Source organism: Cupressus sempervirens, chromosome 4 (assembly GCF_028749045.1).
Source record: "Cupressus sempervirens isolate cs-2001-9-10 chromosome 4, ASM2874904v1, whole genome shotgun sequence".
NCBI classification, from domain to species: domain Eukaryota; kingdom Viridiplantae; phylum Streptophyta; class Pinopsida; order Cupressales; family Cupressaceae; genus Cupressus; species Cupressus sempervirens.
The window spans coordinates 863,851,073-863,860,598 of NC_143121.1; the positions used below are offsets into that span (position 1 = coordinate 863,851,073).

The window sequence follows — 9,526 nt, forward strand, 5'->3', positions numbered from 1 at the left end:
TAACGACCTCCTAATATATTTTAAACTTAGTTGAAAAAATGAATTGTTGTTGGCTCTCTCTCTCTCTCTCTCTCTCTCTCTCTCTCTCTCACACACACACACACACACACACACAGATATGTATATATGTAGATATGTATGTACACATATGTATATGTATATGTGTATATATGTACACATACATATACATATACATATATCTATTTATATTTATATTTATATATAGCTCATATGTATGTATATGTATATACATATGTATATATATACATATACATATATACATATCTATATATACATATAATATATAGATACGTATATACATATATAAATACATATATACATATGTATATACATATACATACATATGAGTTATATATCTATATATAAATATAAATAGATATATGTATATGTATGTGTACATATATACACATATACATAATATATACATATATACATATGTATATATACATATATATACATATATATATATATATATATATATATATATTATATGTATATATAGATATTTATATATGTATATATAGATATGTACATATCTATATATACATATGTATATACATATATATATGTATATATGTATGTGTGTATATATATGTATATACACACACACACACACAGACATATATACACATACACACACATATATGTATATGCATATGTATATATATGATATGTATATATGTTTGTATATATATATATCTGTGCATGTGTGTGTGTACATACATATACATATATATATATACATGTATACGTATGTATATCTATATATAGATAAATGGATTTAAATGCTAAAAATATTTATCAAGTGTCTAATAAACTCGTCCATTGCAAACAAAACAAAAAACCTCATTAATTGAAGTTCATGAATGTGAAAAATAGAGAACTAAAACCATCAAAATAACATAGATTCATCATTATGATAATAGAAAGCTCAAAAAATATAATCTAAACCATTAATAAAAATAATAAATATAATATATTAAACAACAACAACATTAACATTATATATTTTGAAAACTTGATTTCATAAAATTGATTTTCGTTGAAATTTACATCGCTTTGGATTTTGGCGACACTTTCCTAACATTTGCATCGTCCACCATTGTATATTTAAATGTGGTTTATCCACTAAAATGAATTATCCAAGTATATATTTACCGTCAATAGTCCAGTTGACTCGTCCATTACACGGCAAGACAATTGACCCTCGTCAACCGCATTATAACCTAGTGGAAGTTCACGGACCCGACTTCGACCGGTCCAGATTCGTCCCAACTACCTTGGACTGCATCTAGACCGTCCCGTACATCGTTCATTTGCTGGTTTCTAGGGAACATGTATCAGAATTTCCATCCATTATAAATCGTTCAAAGAAGGTGGGCTTTTAATAAGAAAATAATATTCCTCTATCAAAATACTGCTGCCACTTGGAGAAATAATGATAAATCGGACCAACTTTATGTCATCAGATAGTATTTGGATTCATCTGACGTGTTACATCATTCGGATTTTAGTCGAAGTAGACTGGACTAAGATGGGTCTTTCATAAATCAATCAGCTCCAATATATATTTATGTGTGCCTTGTACTCTATACAACATCACACATAGCTCTTCTTTTAACTCTTAATTTAACAGTTTTAGTTTTGGAATCAAGTCTTAGTGTGAGATGTTTAAATCGTCTGTTTAATTCAAGTCCATAAGATGGAAACGTCTCATGATGAATTAAATATGGGTATTGATCTTTACAATGAGATTGTTTGTCAACAGGTTGTTTTTGAGATGGGTATAATGGAGGGGATGCAATTTGATCTTCCTTGTCAGCTTTATGACTCTTCTGAATCTTCATGGAAATCCAGCTCCTCTGAAGATTTTCTGACTTTAGAGGGGTTTGATCAACAGTCTGTTAATTCATGGCCTCAGTTTCAACACTCTGTGTTTCATGCACAGAGTGCATTTAGGTTGTATAAAAAAAGTGATTCAGATGCCACAATGGGTCCTTCCAAGAGTGGGCAGATTTTGCATAAGAAGTGTTTTAGGCTTCTCTGCAAAATCAATGAGGAGATGAGATTTGAGAGAGAAAGGACTCCTCCTCCTCTTCCTCCTTCTGCTTCAGCTTCTGTGGCGGCACCGCCAAAGAAGAGATCGGCGGCTGAGCATATGATAGCCGAGCGGGGCAGGAGAATCAGATTTAGACAGCATTTCTCAAATCTTTACTCCCTTCTGCCTAGAAATTCTAAGGTATCACAAATCCCTTGTTTCTTATCAGTCAAAACCATATGGCTTATTTGGATTGTTGTGATATCTTTGATTTGTTCTGTAGAATCATTGCTACAGATTTTTGAATGTCAATATTTTAGATCATATTCTATAATTCATTATCACAATGTCGTAGAGTTCAAAGAAATAGTAAGTAATGAACCAAAAACAACTTCATTCCACAACTACCTTACTTTTTCATGTCAGAGCTCTTGGGTTCACAACTAACTAGTCCTCATCTTCTTGAGTTCTCCAACTCTCGGATGGTAGATCACTTGTTCTTGATACACAAGTATTATTTTTCAGGTTTGATCCACAATTAGCTGTTTTGTTATCTCAAATTTCTTGATCCACAATGAGTTCTTTTTCATTTGTTGAGTTCTCTAATTTTCCAATGGTGCATCATGGTTCTTAGTGATGATGGATCACTGTTTTGGGCATACAGCGTTCTATTTTTCAATTTTGATCTGCCACTGTTTTTCATCTCAAAGTTTTTGGTCTATAAAATTAATGATTTTTTATCTCTTCAATTCATTAATTTCTGATGGTGGATCGCTTTTGTAGTGTGCATTGTGGAGCACTATGCTTCGTACACAACTAGTTTTTCAGTCTTGGTCCACAATTAACTAGTTTTTAATTTTTTGAGTTCTCTTAACTTCCTAATAATAGATCATTGTTGTTGGTATGCAACTGTCTATATTTCATCTCAAGGTTCTTCCTCTGCTACCAACAATTTTCATCTTCTTTGAATTCTCTAACTTCCTGATGATTGGTCACTATTCTTGGTGTACACCTATTAATTTTTGGCTATCCTCTTTACAAATTGGACAATTGATTAAATTTCAAAAAAACAGAAACACAATGATTTTTTTGAAATTTTTAGCTTTTGATCTTCATGATCTGTATATTTTGTGATTGAAAACAACAAATTTTTTTAAAAAAATCGTTGTATTTTTGTAAATCTGAAAAAGAATCATGTTTGACTTTTTTTTACCTTTAATACATTTTGGCACCTTAATTTTCTAATTTTGATCCACAGATCTTCTCCAACATTTCAAGTGGTGGGTCAGTTTTCTTGAGACACAACTATATAACTTTCATCTCAAGGTTTACACTTAATTATCTATCATTTTTTTGAGCTCTATAATATCCACAGTGGGTCTCACTTCATGATTCGTAACACAGTTTTTTTATCTCATTGAACTCTCTATCTTGATCGTTATTATACTTTTCTTATATCATTGAACTCTCTACCTTGATGCTTTACTGCTGTTCTCCAACACAAGTAATTGTTTTTCATTTCATTTTGCTTTTGCATCCTAAGAGTTGATCACACAATGTAATACGATAGAAGAAATTCACACAATTGAATCTAATTAAATACACAATAGAATCTAAAATCAATATCAAATTTATAAATTATAAAACTCTTAGAGAATTAGAACTGTAAATCCGCGGCTGGTTTTGACTTGTAAATCTGCTGTGAACAGAATAGCAGGAATTCCATACTGGCGAACACCACAACATATGTGAAGGAATTGAAACTTCGTGTAGCTGAACTGGAACAACAGAATCAAATTTTGCAGGCATCTGTTCCCTCACATATTTCAATCAAGGACCAAGAATCACATAAGCAATTATTACCATTCTCTTCAGAGAAGACAATCATCTATAATAGCAATGAAATAACTCTGGAACAGAGTAAAAAGAATCCTTGTCTAGTAAACATAAAAACCACCATGCAAATCGAGATGCTCACATGTCCAACTAGCTTGTTGATGAGGCAGACAGACCGGTTGAGAAGAGAGCAACTGGAGATTCTTTCTATCAATTCAAGTACACACCCATTGCAGTTTCATTCTAATATTCTCGTAAAACCAAAGGTATATATTTATTCAAAGATTTCTCTCTAAGATTACATTTCGTGTAGTTGAAGAATCCTCAACTTGTTTCATCTGCTATATGTGCAGGGTTCCGCTTGGAATATTTCAATGTGGCAAAATCTTGGCAACAAAGTCAGAGAGTCTCTCTTCTGAAGAACAAGACTTAATCTTCTTTGTATGTCAGGATTTTTCTAATCCTGATGAATGATAGCTTTTGTACATTATAGTCAAAGTAATGTATAACTATACAAAGACTTTTCTATCTTCTTATATGAAATTAATACTAGTAGAAAGTAATCATGTTTCCTCTATAACTACTTGAAAGTATACTTAAAACTACCGTTTATCTACCTGTGTATATTCATTTGTATTAAAGATTTATTTTTAAAAAATATTTTTTTAAGAACTATGCATGTTAATTTCTTAACTTGTGACAATCTAGCTGTAGATTAATTGTGAATCAATATTCTAGATAATTAACCATAAATAATAGTAGAAGCAAAATGAATAATGGAAGTCAATAAAAAATTAAAAATTAACAATAACACAAAGATACCAAGAAAACTCCAGTGTGAGGGAAAACATTCAAAAGTTAGATGTTGTATTTAACCTAACACCTAAATTTATCTTCTCAATCCAATACAAGTTTGCTAGAAAAACCTATGTATGAAGAGTCCAACTACTTAATTAAATTGTCAGAAAAGAATATTTCCTTTCTTTTTTAGACTTTAAATCGTATATTAAGTCATTCTTTATTCATACAACCTACGAATTTTAAAATATTCTATTAATGAGTAAAAAGAAAAGTTGTTGCTAAATATCTAACTCACATTGCTTCAAACCAACACCCACTCTACCTTTTGAGCTAAAAATGAAAAAAAATCAACACTCTTTTGTAGTAAGGAATGTGTTTATTCATTTGTACAAAAGTACTACAGTATCACTATCCCTTTCTCCTCACAATCTCTGATGAGAAAAACGCGCAAACACAACTTCTATGCAGCTTTAGAGACAATAACTAACAACAAAATAGCCACAACAATTATACACAAATAACTTCAGCTTCACAATCCTCTTTGTGCTAAAAAAATTACTTACTAAAAGTTAACACAATTGTAATGAGGAGCTCTCTTCCTCTCATTGTGTTAGGAAGTCACTTCCTCTTAGGGTGAAGCACAAATGCATGTCACCATTTATAAAAGAAAAAGGATTCCATAATGTAAACCGTTTAACTTAAATGACATAAATATGGTATTTGTGCTTAGAATTTGAAGATGATGTAAACTGATGAAATGTATGAAATTGGATGAATTTTATTCTTATAAATGTTTTAATTTTTTTGACTAAGAATTTATTTGGTTTCCAAAAGAAAAATTGATATCATTTTTTCAACTGTGAAAGATATAGGGTGTATTGTGGTATTGCTATCAAGATTTAACTGTGTGACTTGCTATCACACAATTAAATGTTGATAGCAATATTAGAATTTAACTTGATATGCAAATTATCTAGTACTTATCAATATAGGGTGTAGTTCCTAACAGACAAGTATATGCATATTCTCACTTTTTGCTCTAATTGAAAATATGTTATAGATGTTAGGGAACAAAAAAATAATATCAATTTTTTATGTATATTTTCTTTGTTATAAGTACTCATGTTTGACCTTATAAGAAACTAACAATGTTTACCTCCCATCAAAACTTCCCTATTGAACGTACACATCTTTTTTAAAAAATTATATATTCTCGAAGATGACTGTCTCCTCTAGGGAGAAATATAAATTTTAATTTTTTTTGAGATGATTTAGTATTTTGTTTAATTTTTGTGGGAGCATCTTCTCAAATGTTAAACTAAAAACTTATAATATTTTAAAATTATAATAGATTATAACTAATAAAAACACTATAAAATTTATATAATGATGATATTGATCTGTAAAAGGATATTTTAGTTTTTGAAAAAAGTTGAGTTTTGATAGAGAAATGAGATTTGACCAAAATAGGTTTAAAGGTCCTAGAAGTTGACACAAATCTATGCTTTAGCCCTCAATATTCAACAAATTCTTTTCCTATCAATAATTGGGAAATTTCATCCTTGGAAATATTTTTTGATCCCTATATCTAGGAAATCTTCCTCCTTATATATTAGGTAACTCTCTTCCTCTAGAAAATATCTTCATTAATATCTATGAAAAATTATTCCTCTCTCCTCAAATCTATAGCATTTTGACCCTATGCCATAGTAAAAATGACCACCATAGCCATTGTGTAGACCATCCTTACTTGAAAGTTGGTTCTCATAGCCACAAAAAACCATAGAAGAAAAAATATAATTTTTTTCCTAAAATTTATGTCACAAATCTTGGTTTTGTATTTAAAGTGTAGAGCTTTAATATCATGTTAATTTCTCATAACTCATATATAGATTAATTTCACCATAGATTCGTAGAAGAAACTCTATATAATTTATAACAATCAATATTATGAATTAATTACCAATAAATAAGAAAATTAAAAAAAGGAATAATGAAAGTGAATGACAAAAAGATAATAACACACATGTAACCAAGAAACCCCAATGTTGGGAAAAACTTGCAAATGTTGGAACTTTTATTTAGCCTAACATCAAAATATATCTTCTCAATCTAATACAAGTTTGCTATAGAGATATTTCATATATAGTGCCCTATTTCTTTACTTAGCTTGCATGATTTTTTTGTTTTCTTTCTTTCTTAGGCTTTAAATCATACATAAAATCACTCTTCATTTATGCAACCTCATAGACATAGAAATATTATATAAAATAATAGAAAAAGTCACCATCAATCTACTTGGATCTCCCTCTGTATAGAAAATCCTCAGATCCTTTTTGGAGTAGTCTAGCTAATAGATTCCTTAAGAAACTTTATGGTTGGAATGGTACTTTATTAATTAAGGCCAACAAACTATGACTCCAAAAATATTATTTACAAATTCTTCATGTTTATGCACTAAAACAATTTTAAATATCATCTAAATTTACTAAGGGTATTGAGAGTACTCATAAATCTTTTTATGGATGTGGTGGAGCATAAGAAAGTTTGCCTCTAATTGTGTGGGATGAAGTATGTAGACCAAAAATAATTGGTGGCTTTGGCCACAGAAGCATTAAATCCCTATTTCAAAATTTATATGCTAAACAAGTATGGCATATCTATAGAGGCTCTCAAGAATGGAATCATATCTTTAGGGTTAAATATTTGAACCTTGTACCTTTATTTCATCTAGCCAAGTGCCTTTTGACATAGTTATTCAGAATAGTATTTTTCAAGCTAGAAGAACAACTACCTATGTTCTTTACTGGTAGTTGTAAAATAGAATCTATGTATAATGTTTTGGTACCTGATGTTGGATCTTGAGCTATATTTTGAGATATTCTAAGATCATTTCCCCCCTTATTTATCTCTATAAAAATAGAAATGACTTGAAATTTTTGTGGATGTATTGATTTAATCTCTATTATCCTCTCTTTATTCCCATAGTGAATTTTGTTAATTCTATCTTCATCTACCCTAATATTGAGGATAAAATTATTTAGAAAGGAACCTCAACCAGAAGCTATTTGGTGGCTTTGGTTGTCCTTTTTCTTTGTAACTCCCAAGATCCTCCTCCATTCTGGGCTAGCACTTCAAATAAGGGGCTCATTATGAAGGTGAGTATTCTCTTTTGGATCCTTCTTCAAAATAAGATTTTAACCATTGATGATCTTTTTCATAAAGGTTCTTATTTTTGTAGAAGGTGTTACCTTTGCATGAATGAGGAAGAATCCATCAACCACATCTTCTTGCACTATCCATTTTCGTCCTTTATCTTGCCGATCATCTTGAGTAAGTTGGGTTTGTGTTGGATAGTTTCCTATTGTATCAAGGAGGCTCTTTTCAAATGGGGTTTTCTATCATCTTTCAAAGACTACAAGTAGTTTTGGTCATGTATCCTCCCATGTGTTCTATGGGGTATATGGAAAGAGAGAAATAATAGGATTTTTAGGGATAAAAGTTTTTCCCCTGAGGTGGTCTACATTAAAATTGAAAGAGTCATTTGTGAGAGTTATAATATTTGTTTGTCATCTTCTAAACTTTACTTTGGACTAGGCTTTTGGTATACATTTAAATCATGTGTTCACTCAAAGGATGATAAAAGGGAAGGATATAGATCTAGTGCTACCCTAAGTGGGATGAATAAAAGTTACCTTTGATGGGGTAGCCAAAGGTAATCCTAGGTTGGCTAGGTGTGGGTAAGTGATAAGAAATGGCTTTGACCACCGTGTTGTACTAGTGACACTCCCCTTGGAATATGAAACACCCACCTTGCTGAAGCTATGACAACTCTTTAGTCTCTCATTCTTGCCAAGGGCATGGGTTTTAGTATGGTTTTCTTGAAAGTAAATTCAAATAATACTATGAGATTCCTCAAGAACCTTTATGCTCCCTCAAGGTCTATCAATAATAGTATTGTGAAAGCTAGAGATATTATTAATTCATTTGAGAAATATCTTATTTCTCATGGTTATAGAGAAGCTAATGTTGTAGTTGACATACTTGCCAACATGACAGTGAAGTCCACTATCTCATTTACTTGGTAGGGTGGTATGGATATTCTTATCAAAGTGAAGGTTTGTTTGAATTATGCTGACATACACGATAGATTAGGGATTCAGTTGGATGATTAAATTGCACATTCCCATGGTATGGGACATAATGAATAATAAAAGACACTATTCCTCTAATAGTAGAGATATAAATTGAGATAAGACATCATACATTTTGTGGGTTATTGGGTAAATGCACAAGCCCATGTCACCTTTTACAAAGAAAAAGGATCCCATAATGAAAATTGTTCGACTTTAATAACATAAAAATGGTATTTGTATTTAGCATTTAAAAATGTTGTAAACTGATGAAATGTGTGAAATTGGATAAATTTTATGCCTAGAAATTTTTATTTATTTTTGGAGTAAGAATTTATTCATTTTAATTTTGAAGTATATTTTTTAATTGCAAGAAATATACGGTGTAGTACCCATCAAACAAGTATATGCAAATCATCTTCTTTTTCTTTGATTTGAAAACATGTTATAGATGACATGTATAGATAGTCAACACAAAAAGAAATATTGGTTTTTTATTTATATTTTCTTTGTTATAAATACTCGAGGTTGGCCTTGTCAGAAACAAACAGTTTTTTCCTCATGTCAAACCTTCCCAATAAAATCTACAACTTTTTGAAAAAAATATATATATTCTTAAAGATGACTCTCTCTTGTAGAGCTAAATATAAATTTTAAACTGTTTTGATATTATTTGCTTATTTTTTCCTTTTTTCAT

The 9,526-nt window shown here is 30.4% G+C and overlaps 1 protein-coding gene across 1 annotated transcript; it reads left to right on the top strand.

The window, feature by feature from the left end:
- The first annotated feature begins 1,683 nt into the window (after positions 1 to 1,683).
- Positions 1,684 to 4,423, top strand: LOC149564151 (uncharacterized). Its single transcript, XM_089824116.1, has 3 exons — positions 1,684 to 2,260; positions 3,769 to 4,161; positions 4,249 to 4,423. The coding sequence occupies exons 1-3, from the start codon at positions 1,724 to 1,726 to the stop codon at positions 4,312 to 4,314; spliced, it is 996 nt and encodes a 331-aa protein (XP_089680242.1). The 5' UTR covers positions 1,684 to 1,723; the 3' UTR covers positions 4,315 to 4,423.
- The last annotated feature ends 5,103 nt before the right edge of the window (positions 4,424 to 9,526 follow it).